Source organism: Erpetoichthys calabaricus, chromosome 5 (assembly GCF_900747795.2).
Source record: "Erpetoichthys calabaricus chromosome 5, fErpCal1.3, whole genome shotgun sequence".
In the NCBI taxonomy this organism is placed as follows: Eukaryota; Metazoa; Chordata; class Cladistia; order Polypteriformes; family Polypteridae; genus Erpetoichthys; species Erpetoichthys calabaricus.
This window is the reverse complement of record NC_041398.2, coordinates 200,873,102-200,886,733: the sequence shown is the minus strand read 5'-3', so window position 1 is coordinate 200,886,733 and position 13,632 is coordinate 200,873,102. Positions and strand designations below refer to the sequence as shown.

At 34.1% G+C, this 13,632-nt stretch overlaps 1 protein-coding gene across 3 annotated transcripts in view; it reads left to right on the top strand.

Annotated features, from left to right (window-relative positions):
- The window catches only part of ark2n (arkadia (RNF111) N-terminal like PKA signaling regulator 2N), an 85,508-nt gene that overhangs the window by 45,980 nt on the left and 25,896 nt on the right, over positions 1–13,632 (top strand). The window contains exon 3 of one of the 3 annotated variants that reach the window (XM_028791181.2): positions 13,253–13,432. The exons of 1 other annotated variant lie outside the window; for it this stretch is intronic. In XM_028791181.2, coding sequence (XP_028647014.2) covers positions 13,253–13,432 — 180 coding nt within the window. Of the gene's footprint in view, positions 1–3,030; positions 6,440–13,252; positions 13,433–13,632 lie in introns of those variants that run through there. One more of the 3 variants, XM_028791182.2, reaches the window with a different exon arrangement.

Below are 13,632 nucleotides of genomic sequence, written 5' to 3'. Positions count from 1 at the left end.
AATGTTCTTGTATTCAATCAATTGTAACTGAAAGACTATATTACTGTTTCCAATGTACGTTTCAAATATATAATATACTGTAAGTGCATTCACTACATCTGTTACTTGTTAGCGGCTATAATAATGAATATTAGTTTGCCTTCAAAACCGGATGACTGATACAAATGTAGCGTTTGTAGATTCATATTTAGTATGTTGCTTGGTCTGTATTGCTATAACTGTGGGTCTCTGCGATGCATATCTGTTAACCACAGTACATGTTGTATTACTAGCTTTTAAATGCTTCAAAGCATTGAAATACTAAATTTTTATTTTGATATTAATAAAAGTAGTAGTTCATTTCAGTGCGGATTATTTGCAACTTACTTGATATAACTGTTAGCACTGGCAGCATTTCAGTTTCCTGACAGATCCCATAGTACTTTGTGTGACCCTGGAACCACTTAGAAATTTGATTGATGCTTTGATGGATATCTTTAGATGAATAATCAGAGAATGAATGCAAAGCTTTCATTACTTTTATTGGGACTGTATGGGACATGTTATTAAAAGTGCTTAATCTCGCCATCTACAAGTTAACAGTTATACCGACATCTAATTGGTGACATCTTGCACTCTCAAAGCATGCAAGAATCTATTTCTGAGCTATCTCCAAAATTGATATTTTGATCACCCCCCTTTCTGTTTTTTCAACTATTTGGTACCAAAATATTTATTCTTACTACATCCCTAGTGTTCTGACAAATTTGGTTAAAGTAAAGTACATTGGTGCAGAATGATGTAGCAGTGGTTAGTCCTGGCACCTTAGATACATTGTCCTGGGTTCAAATCTATTCACTAGACTATGTCCATATGGAATTTGCACATTCCATCTATGTGACACTCTGGCAGAGTTGCTTAATTGGTGTTTCTGAATTAGTTCCTGTGGAAGTGTATATATAAGCACTTGTTCTATTGAGGGTTGTGTCGTGCATTGTCCTTAGTGCTTTCATGAAAGGCTCTTGCAACCTGTGACACTGAATTTGATTTAACAAGTTTGAGGAAGTACTTAAAGAGCAGCATTTATCAAACTTTATGGGATCACAACCATGTTTCTGTTTGAAAATAGAATGCAATCGTCAGACCTGGCAGGGCTAGAGTTCCTTATGGTGAATACTGCTCAATTGTTGGAGTGGGGGTGACAATTCCTGTTTGTGAGTTTAGCACGATTGTTGGGGTTAGTGGCTGGTTCCCATATGTGAATAGAGTGCGATTACCAGAGTGGCGACTTGCTACAATTTATAAACAATGGCAACTCGCGACCCACTGGTGATCTTGGCCCAGTGGTTGAGAAACACTATCAGAGCATTAGAAAATAACATTATGTAGATTGAAAATAATTTTAAGAAAAGAAATCTCCTAATTTTAATAAGGCTACGTTTATTGTAAGGATTTGCCTGGTAATAAGTGCAGCTGATGCCGTAAGCTTTTTTCAGCTATTAAACATCCACTAGTACATTGGAACAATATACAAGAAGAAAATCTGCATGACTGACTCGTTATATATATATAATTTGCTATAAGCTATTGACTACTTTAGCTAGAGAACATAAGACTCCAGGTTAGATGCTTTTTTTGGACAATAAGTAATACAGTTCTTTTAATAAGTAAAATTCTTTTTAATAAGTAAAAGCAGTTCTTTGATGTTACATCAGGAGATTGATTAAATATTTAGTTTGTTTTTTTTAAAGTGTGTATCTTTATATGTGATCTTTTGACTTTTTAACCGTGATCCCTGGCTCTTATGTTAATGGAATCCACTATTTTTTTTTGTTTTGTTTTTTTTAATATGTGAATGCTTTATAGGTATAATACTGTCATTGCCTAATTAATTTTCCTGTCGTAAATGTTTTTGGAAATTAATAAAATTTAGTGTGGAATAATGCACATGAAACCAGCAACTGATTTGTGTCTTGACATTGCCTCTTGGATCTTAGCAGCTGAGCTAGTTGTGTGTGAATTTGGCTATAGCAATCTGAGTTTTGCAACGTAAATCAGAAACCAGAGCCAAAAATACTTGTCATATTAAAATAGATATTTATCCTAAAGTTTTAAAAACTGATTTTACAACATTAAATAGTTACTCTTCCCCTTTATCTTCTTAGTAATTGTTGTTTATCACTATAATTAACTTGACTAATAATGAGAGTAGAGGTAAACATTCATTTACAGTTTTATCTAGGCATGAAGGAAAACAGTATTTTACCTTAATTCTTGCAACAATGATGAGAATAAAATATGTAAATGCTAGTTCAATAAAATAGTAATTGTGTTTCACAACTTGTCATATGTAATTATAACCTTAACAGGACCTATTATTGTAGCTGGATTTTTCATAGTCTTCTTTGCCATTTTAAATGGCAAATAATCAAACATGGTAATTATTCAGTACAATAAAACTTACTTTTAAACCTCCCTTACATCCACTTTTTATTAATTTTTGTCTGTTTTTTACCATATAAAAAAATGATGGTTCCTTTTGGAAGTGCTAAATGATATTAATACGTTGTCAATATTTAATGCAGTTTTTCATTATTAAGTATGTCTTTTATTACCTGTCATTATGTCAGATTATCAAGATATTTCTCAGTAGCACTTTGTTGTAGATTGCTGATGACTTTCTAAATATTTGACTTTTACATATTACCAGTCATACTTGGTACATTTTAAGACATTATAGTCTCTTCTTCCACCTAACACTGAGTTTTGCTTTGTTTTCAGGAGAACATACTAGTAAAGGTGCTTAAATGTATGTTTGTGTTGCAGAGTCCCTCGTTTCATTATTTGCTTAAATTTGTTTATATTTGAGGGCCCACATGTAATCTGCATGCTGACAAATCATTGATATAATTTAGCTTTTTGCAGTTTTTACCTCAAGAAAATCTAGGAATGCATTGAAGCTGAACTTCATGTGCATGTTTTTCATAGCATGATAATATATAAATATATTTTTTAATAATTCTTTATCGAATGGCCTCAATGTCTTTAAAGCTGGCTTCAACCGTGCTGAAGGAACTGCAGGAGTGACCAGTCAAATTCAAGGACTTCTGGACAGTGGAGCATCGTGGGATCGGAACTGCATTGGCAACGTCTTGGAGGAAGCTATGAACCGTTTTGCTGTCATGCAGCGACAAACTGAAGAGAGATTTCGTATGTGGATGGAGAAACTGACTCGGTTAGACACTGATGAAGATATTAAGCAACCATCTGAATCTCATGAGCCTAAATTACAGATTGTTAGCCAAAAGGTGTCCCCTACCAGCCCATCAAGTACAATTCTGCATATGTCTAGTAGTCATTTACACACCCCACAAAACTGCACTCCATACATAAGTCAAGGTGCGACAAACTGTCGATATTGATGCCTTTCCACTTAATAACAATCCTCCTTCCACATTTTCAGAAAATGGAAAATGCTGCTTGTGAAGACCTGAATCACTCAAACCTCTGAAGCTGATTTCCGAGGGCTTAAGGATTAGATTATTTTGGAAATTTTTAGGTTAAGATTTGTGTTGATTGCTGACACAAACACAAATATAATATGTGGCAATCCACATTTTGCATCTCCACAGAAACTTGCTCAGATAAACCAATTAATTTTTTTGTACCTTGTACTCTTTGAAAGGCAGCGAATTATTAGTTATATGAGGAATCTCAGGTTTTAGTACAATTATTTCAAAAGATCTTCCAGAATGTGCATAGGGCCACACAATTGCTTACATCACTGTGAAATATGATATTCCTAACAAGCTGTATGCCTTGGCTGCTCCCTAAAAACAGTGCATATTTGTAAAGGACAAGCTTCCAAGTTCCTAGATTTTCTTTTTTTGGTGTTATGTTAATATAGAATTCAATCTCCGCCTGTATTTGTAGCTATTATGACTTGCCTAAGTTATTAACCCTTTTCAGTTGTTTTTTCCCTTCTGAATTTGCCTACAATCAGGACTTTAAGTGCTATTTTAGTCATTTTACTACTATAATGCTCTGACATTTGTAGTCATTATATTTACCCCCAAGTGATTAAGGTCTTGTTAGCTGTAGCTTTCCATGTTTTTGTAGCTAACATTATAAGCGCCTGTGTGCTTCTAAACACACACACACACACACACCCTAACTCTTTAGGTATTTTATGTATAAAAGTTAAAAATTCCTGTTATAAATACATACTTTAATTCAGTAACTTAGACTGCAAGTTCTCCTTGTTTGCAAAAAAAGCAATCTATTGTGAAGATAACATTTCTGTTATTTAAAGTTAGAAATCACTAAGTCTCCATTTGCTACATCATTTTCTTTTTTGTTATTTGGCTGGTAAACATTCTAATGATGTTCATAGCCCCTTTTCTACCACTTAGCTGAAAACTGAATTAATTTTGGGATGTTAGTTATCCAGTTCGACACTTAAACATATGTTTTTATAAGGGGCTGAGCCCTGCATAGTTTTGATTTTTTTTTTTTTTTTTTTTTTTTTTTTATAGTCCATTCATAATTTTGGAATGTAAAACTAATAAATGGAACTTGATTTGCTAAAGTTGCTTTGAACAGAAATGGATAATTGCCTATTTCAGTGGACTGAACTAATAGACTTGCAGTCAAAGTAGATAGGTAGGGAAGCAATAAGTGGGAATTTTGCTTACCATTTTAAAGTAAGGACTTTACATTAAAAAGGTTTTCTGATTTTATATTTGGCAGCATATTGTGCAGCATTACCAAAGAACAATTGCCAAAAAAAGTGAAATACTGTATAGTTCTCTAAGGGTGACATTTTAATTTGTGTCATTTTATAAAGTCTTTTGTTGGGGAAAGAACATAGTATACAATATATTTATTCTATGCCTGAGGACTTGGTAATCGCATCTGAAAACACTACTTCAATTTCTTGTAGGGTTATTTATTAATTTACTTGAGAAATCTGTATATTAAGGCATGCAGATCTGAAAGAAAGACTACAAAATTAATTATTATTTTTCTTAAAACTGGGACACCTACATTTTAAGCATGACCTGAATATTGTTGTGAATTTTTTTAATAGTTTTTTGTCTCCAGCTGATACTTTTTTTCTAATTGTGATATATATATATATATATATAGACATTGTCATAAACAATATAGATATGTTAGTGTTGCTGTTTAGTCAGGGCTTTATGCAAATATATTGAAGAGACAGCATGAGCTAAGAAGTATACAGTACATGCATTTTCCCTAAAGACCATGCAACTTCTTGAAGGGAGGTAAAATGTATTTTTAATTGAAACAATTAAAGGAGAGAAAACTGTTACATTTTTTATATTAATTTTGTAAAGTGCAGCACAGTACAGTCTCACACAGGAGTAGACAAGTGATGCATGCATTATATAAAACTGGAGTTTTTACCCTTTGTTTCAAGTTGCAGAATTAAATCACTTGTGTAGATTGCATGTTTATCCAGTCACACTGTACCACTATACTTGCCTGTGCAGGCAGGAGCATTCATCAAATATCTATGTATTTTGTGTTTATAAATTCATCATATATACATTGGTGGAGTGTGCATTTCATGTGTATTATAAATTTGATGCATGTCTTTAGTTTTGAAAATTTTTAGACTAATGTACATTCCACTTTTTTTTTTTTTTTTTTTTTTTTTTTTTAAAGGTTTAATTTTTGTGTTCTGATCAGTATGGTGATGCACCTGAAAGTGCAACAATACCGTCAGCCAGCTTAAAGGTCAAGGATCTACTCTTTTGTAATTTTTTTTTCTTTTTGTGTGAATGTCTGTCTTGGTATCAAACCCTCCATCACCACCCTGTTCAGTTACATATACTGCTACAGGGCTAAGAAGTATTCACTGGTAATTTTTTGTTTGAGTGACACTGTGTAGAAAGGAATTCTATCAGTAACTGAAGGCCATTTAGCTACCCTGATGCACTTGTTTCCTGCCTTTTTAAAATTTTAAATAATTGTAAATTAGTGTAAACTTCTGAAGTTTTTTTTTTTTTTTAAATATCACATTTATTATAAACCTCCTTTTCTTTGTGACCTAGTTAGTTTAATAAATGTTGTATTTACTATTGTTTATCCACAGAAATGGTGCAGTAGAATATGGAATAATGAAGTGTGAAAAACAGCTGATTGTATTTTGTGTTATGATCTTGTTTTGCAATACAAAGTATTCTAAAGTAATTTTTACTTTTATTTAACAACTATTTTTGTAAACCTAGCCCTGCACCCCTCCCAAAGCTCAAAGAAAAGTATGTAAAAGCTAGCAGAATTAAAGTTTGAGACATGCTATTCCAGTAACTGTTGCCAAGTTAAGTATATTTTGTTGTTAACATGTTACTCATATAAAATTTTCAGTATTATAATTTTCAAGCTGTACTACCGGGTTTGTTCATAAATAAAGTCTTAACCATCTTAGACTTCACATTTACCTCTCAAGGTGTTTTTTTCTCTTTAATCAGCATCACTGTTTTCTTCATTTATGGAATTATATCCTATCCAGAGGTTGAAAATGTCATGGCACACATCATTTTGACATGGTTATTGAATATAAATTCATCCTTTCAAAATGTTACCTATTTATATCAAAACTGATGTGAAATTAATCTTGTATGATATAGGCAGTAAATGAGCGTCATCTGTTTGTTTCCCCGGCATATTGTTTGGATATGGACATTTTAAGTTGAGCATATCCGAAATGTTTACATTTAAAGATCTGTACCAGACATGAGGATTATTCTGGCAATTGTAAAGTTGAAAAAGGAATATTACAGCCCAAATTAGAAATGTCAAGGGACTAATTCATTTTCTGATCCCTCTGAATTCATTACAGAGTTGCATGAAGTTTCAGCCTATACCAGTAGCATTGGGCACAAAGTAGGAATTAGCCAGGATGGGATGCCGGTTCATTTCAGTTTTTTGCCTACAAACTCTCTACACATGTAAATAAAGTTGTCCTTTGGAGGAACTTAAGTGAATTAATTCAAGGAGAACATGCAAACTCCCCAAAGTGAGTGACCAGGTTGAGATTTGGATCATTTTCTCTTAAAAGGGCAAAAAATGGCTGACCCTGTGCTCTGACCCCAAGGGGTATGCGAAAACTACCAAATTCCTAATACAAGAAATTGTATAAGGCGAAATAAAGAACAAAAAAAAAAAAAAAAAAGTAACTGCTGCTTGACCATTGGTCTTGGTTGAGTTTAAATATTGGAATTTTTTGGGAATATAGTTTAGCTAGAAAATTTCAGTGCCTCTACTTACACATTGATGGAGATTTTAATATGATAGTATTTTGGTCATACTAAAAATGTTCTTTACTGATGCTGAAAAACACTATTGAAGAAATAAGTAAACTGTCCCGGATTTGTACGTGCCCAACTGATACAGGTGAGCTTTATAAAACAGGCATATAAAGTTTTTATTGCACTTACCCCTTCAAATGGTACAATTCTCTTTAACCACAGATATTAATAAAAAGAACAATATTTAGGTTTAAAACATCTTCTGGGAGCACTCATTTAATGAAGGCAAACAATATGTACCCTCATGCTGTGTGGAAAGTTGCCTTTTCCCAGGCTGTTAGACAGGTCGAGCTGGGCCTCTGTGCATCAATTTGTCGAATTTGACCATTGCGTGGGACACATTTGTATTGGAAATGGCTTGCATTGTAACGCTTCCTTGCAGCACTAATAAGTGAAAAGCACATTAATGTGCATCTGACTTGTGCTTAGCAACATGCAACATAGATCTAAGACAGTACTGTACAGATTTGCATCAGTATCAAGACAGATGCATTGTCCATGTTATAAATTTTGAGTCTTTTTACGTGTTTAATCTGATTTGTACCAACAGCATTTAAATAATCATTTTTTTTAGGAGAGTTGCTTAGTACTATAATTGTATAAATATTGACAGCCTCTATAAGGGGGCTTTTAACCGTTTTTAGATTAACCAATGACGTTTCAACTTGTACACAAAGGTAGTTTGCTTTCATCTCTGATTAGCTCAATTTATATACAGAAACACTTGGATTATACTCAGAATAATTTACAATCAGTTGTGATTGTGTATCTACAGTGGTGTGAAAAACTATTTGCCCCCTTCCTGATTTCTTATTCTTTTGCATGTTTGTCACACAAAATGTTTCTGATCATCAAACACATTTAACCATTAGTCAAATATAACACAAGTAAACACAAAATGCAGTTTTTAAATGATGGTTTTTATTATTTAGGGAGAAAAAAAATCCAAACCTACATGGCCCTGTGTGAAAAAGTAATTGCCCCCTTGTTAAAAAATAACCTAACTGTGGTGTATCACACCTGAGTTCAATTTCCGTAGCCACCCCCAGGCCTGATTACTGCCACAGCCTGTTTCAATCAAGAAATCACTTAAATAGGAGCTGCCTGACACAGGAGAAGTAGACCAAAAGCACCTCAAAAGCTAGACATCATGCCAAGATCCAAAGAAATTCAGGAACAAATAGAACAGAAGTAATTGAGATCTATCAGTCTGGTAAAGGTTATAAAGCCATTTCTAAAGCTTTGGGACTCCAGCGAACCACAGTGAGAGCCATTATCCACAAATGGCAAAAACATGGGAACAGTGGTGAACCTTCCCAGGAGTGGCCGGGCCGACCAAAATTACCCCAAGAGCGCAGAGACGACTCATCCGAGAGGTCACAAAAGACCCCAGGACAACGTCTAAAGAACTGCAGGCCTCACTTGCCTCAATTAAGGTCAGTGTTCACGACTCCACCATAAAGAAAGAGACTGGGCAAAAACGGCCTGCATGGCAGATTTCCAAGACGCAAACCACTGTTAAGCAAAAAGAACATTAGGGGCTCGTCTCCAATTTTGCTAAGAAACATCTCAATGATTGCCAAGGACTTTTGGGAAAATACCTTGTGGACTGATGAGACAAAATGTTGAACTTTTTGGAAGGCAAATGTCCCGTTACATCTGGCGTAAAAGGAACACAGCATTTCAGAAAAAGAACATCATACCAACAGTAAAATATGGTGGGTGGTAGTGTGATGGTCTGGGGTTGTTTTGCTTGCTTCAGGACCTGGAAGGCTTGCTGTGATAGATGGAACCATGAATTCTACTGTCCTACCAAAAAATCCTGAAGGAGAATGTCCGGCCATCTGTTCGTCAACTCAAGCTGAAGCGATCTTGGGTGCTGCAACAGGACAATGACCCAAAACACACCAGCAAATCCACCTCTGAATGGCTGAAGAAAAACAAAATGAAAGACTTTGGAGTGGCCTAGTCAAAGTCCTGACCTGAATCCAATTGAGATGCTATGGCGTGACCTTAAAAAGGCGGTTCATGCTAGAAAACCCTCAAATAAAGCTGAATTACAACAATTTTGCAAAGATGAGTGGGGCCAAAATTCCTCCAGGAGCGCTGTAAAAGACTCATTGCAAGTTATCGCAAACGCTTGATTGCAGTTATTGCTGCTAAGAGTGGCCCAACCAGTTATTAGGTTCAGGGGGGCAATTACTTTTTCACACAGGGCCATGTAGGTTTGGGATTTTTTTTCTCCCTAAAATAATAAAAACCACCATTTACAAACTGCATTTTGTGTTTACTTGTGTTATATTTGACTAATGGTTAAATGTGTTTGATGATCAGAAACATTTTGTGTGACAAACATGCAAAAGAATAAGAAATCAGGAAGGGGGCAAATAGTTTTTCACACCACTGTACATTTCAGGGTGTGTTGAATCATCTATTCAAGTTAGTTGATAGGTACCTTTTGAGAGGAATCTCTCTTCCGATTTTTAGAAGGTAGTGTGTTTTGCTCAATGTACATTTGCAGTGCAATTTAACTTACAAGTGCACAAAATCTCATTAAGTTTTGTCCTCCTAGTGGTTACACCGCATGTTATACTCAGGTTGTGGCTGTAATTTTTCATATAGCATCTAGCGGAAGCTGTTGCAGACTGATATTATAGGCTCTTGTATAATGGCAAAATGTTTCTACAGGAATCTGGTGGTGAAGGTGTTTTAGGATTTTTTTTCTTATGTAGTGTGTGTGTGTGTGTGTGTGTGTGTGTGTATGTATGGTTTTCTTTTTTTTTGTGGGGGGTTCTCCAACCACTCCTTCCCCCTTCCCTCAATCCCCCAATCTTTGATAGTACTACTACAGGGATTTGCTAGCAAATAAAACACCTCAAAGTTTGCAATTGTAGTGTACCTCATTTTTGCCTGTGCTAGGTTATCCATATATTGATTACATTTTTGACCATTTTCTGTTATCAAACTATGCTAGTGTCTCAACAAATCTAGCCTAGCTTTCTTTAAAAAAAAAAGTTTGATTATCCAGATAAAGGGAGGCTATTTTTCTTAGTTGTTAGGCTTTAGTGATAGGGATATTTCTTTTGAAAACTGCTCAGCAATGCAGTGTGATAGACTGTTAACATTAAATAAATAATTAATGTGAGTTTTTCGGTAATATGACCATTATTGTAGACATATTTTACTTAAGTTCTAAACAATTGTAGCTTGCGATAATCACCTGTTGCTGCTTAATAAATTTATATTTTGTGGTGACTGCTTTTTGTTCATCCTACCAATTTCTTTTATTTGTCAAGCTTGCCAACTTTTATTTTTGCAAACAAACTCATGAACTCCAGCTATTTGTTTCCATCTCAACATTGGTAAAAATGCAATTGCAAACTATTTCCAGCATGACAGAATCATGTCAGTGCAACATGGCTTAATGGTTGAAAAAGTATATAAAATTGATTTTCATAAATTTCTCATCACATAACTTGTATTCCATACGGATTTCTTTTTCTCAACACTGTATTGCTGGTTCTTTTTCTATAAAACGTTATTGTCACCTTCCTGTTCACCACCTCCATCTTGAATTTACAAACAAGTACTTAATGGTACCTTCAGTTCACCTCAGAATTTTTGCCAGTAATTACCAGTACAGGTGTTAACCATTTACATGCACCAAACTTACTCAAAGCGCACCTCACAGAGATCCACCAATAATTGCCTTCTCCAGATATAAACATTGAACAATTTGGTTATTTCGCTTTTGCCTATTTATGTCACCTAAAATTCCATATATATTACAAGAGTGTCTATAATTTAACTAGGCAACAAATAATAAATGTTTCAAACACAGCATTTAACTAAAGTGGAGTCAATGAAGGAATATATCATTGTTCATTTGCAAAAAGGAAGAAAGAGGTAATGGCTAGAGAAAGTTTCTACTAATTTCACATCAGTTTTGATTAATTGTGTAAACTTCTTTACTTGAGTATGTTAAATAGATCTCTACGTTTGTTTTTAAATATGTATTTAACATTTATTAACACTTTGAGAATCCAAGTAAGGACAGAACTTATTTATCAATGATTCATTAAAACTCTTCATTTTAAGCTGTTATAAGCTTCCTTAAGAAGAAAAAAGTGTTTCTCACACTCGTACAAAATGAACGTTCTCCATATCCATCTTGCAGTGGCTTTGCTTTGGTGATATGAATATAGTATCATTGAGACAATTTTAATGAATGGCATGTTAGAAGAGAAGCCAAATCTATTAATATACTCTAATGCTGCATAATTCACTAATAATTTCTGTTCAAATTTAATATCCATTTCAAAACTTATTTACTGGCTGGTAAATTAGCTCTAAGCAAAGATGAAAGTGCAGAAGATACAAGATTGGGAAGCTACACAGAGCAAGAGTAAACTTTCTTTTTCTACTGATGAAGAGTTGAAGTAGTTTCCAGAACACACATTTGTTAATGGGTAGGTGTCTAGATTAATATACATGCATGAAGCTCAATGTGCATGACTGTCATCATACATGTTCAGTGTATTGCATACTGTAGTTATTTTTTTTGTAAAATACTGAAACAATGGCATTTTATTTTTGTGATATTTACTTCCTCATTCTTTGTAATCCATTTTAGTAGGCATCTGTAATGTTGTCGTTTTAATCAATTTTTTACTTATAAGTGATTTTTGTATCTTCTGCACTGATGCCAAATCCCCATATAGTAGCTTGGCTGGTGTCTATGTGTTGGCTTTGGCAGAGAAGTTAAAATGCATGCCATTTTATATTTTTATGTTCACACTTTTGTTTGCAGCTTTGCATTGTTAGTTTCAAAGGAACAATAACTAGTCTTCCTAATAAATACCGTTAATTATGGGATTTTTTTTAAACACTTAACATATTCATGCATGCAGGTTTCATGTCTTTATTTTTTTTACTTGACTAAAGAGTAAAATGGCAAAGATGTGATATTTGATATGATATAAATTACAGCAGCTATTTTATTAGTGCTGAAAGAATCTAGGATGGCATCTCGGTGCTGTAGTTAGTGTTGCTGTTGCACATCTTTAAAGTCTTGGATTCAAATCCCATTTTAGGCCCAGTTTTGTGTTTGCTTGCTCTCCTCATGCGTCCCAGGGTTTTTCCTTTGGGTGCACTGTTTTTTTTTTTCCCTCCACTTAATCTAAATATGCATCATAGTAAACTGGTGATTCTAAGTTGCTCAGTTTAAGTGCGAATTGGGGTTCTTTGTAATAAACTGACATCCCATCCAGGATTAGTTTGTTCCCTTCACCCAGTGATGCTTGGATTGTCTCTATCGTTTGCAGTCTGAATCAGATTAAGCGGTTTTGATAATTGTTTAATAAAGTAACATGCAGAACATACAATTATAGTGGTAGTTGTTAATTAAATCAACGTGTGATCTATAAACATGTGTCAAGCGGCATAGAGACATTTAGTCATATGAGAAAATAGTTTGACAATATCTTTTTCTGTTAGGTTGAGTGATATCCAATCTCTCTATAGAAAGAGAGAGCATCAGCTATCATTAACTTTATTTTAATACTACGTAAGTAGCTTGTGTGGTTTTAATCAGATTTAACTGTCAAATTAGGGGCATTATGTTTCTTCAGCTTTTGTTAATTTTTTTCCAATATGTGCAATAGGTTGTACTGTAAGAACTTGTGATATCGGTTTAGTTCTTTTAAGGTTACATATAATATTACTTTAAATATTTCAAATATAAAATAACCATCTAAGATAATATAGCAGGAAGGTCACAAGGGTCTTTTTATTTTAACAAAAACATTAATGTTTTGGTTTGTTACTTTGATAAAAGTAGTTTTTACATAGATGTTGATTTCAGCACCCTAAAGCCTACATACTAAATGTCTGAAAGATCTAAATAACAAGAATTTTTGTTGTTGTTGTTCCTACAGATGGGCCTCCTGTAATAGCACACTATGACATTTCTGACACTAACTCTGAACCTGACATAGTAAATGTGGAAAATCTTCTTGCAGCTGCTGTAGCTCAGGAACTAAAAACTAACAGAACCCGGGAATTGGCAGGAAATTCTTGGGAAAGCAAAGGGAGTCTGGGGTCAAGTTTGGAAACAGGTTAGTCATAATGACCTCTGTATATTGAGTCATGCTTTACTTTTCACTCCAGTACAGTATTTCATGCGAAGGCTCTGCTGTCTGTATTTGTACAAATTTGACACTTGTTAAGGCATAATTTGTGTTCTAGTAAAATGATTGATGTTTAATGATGTGCTTATCATACTGGAATTTTTTTTTTCTTTTTCATTTCCTAAAAT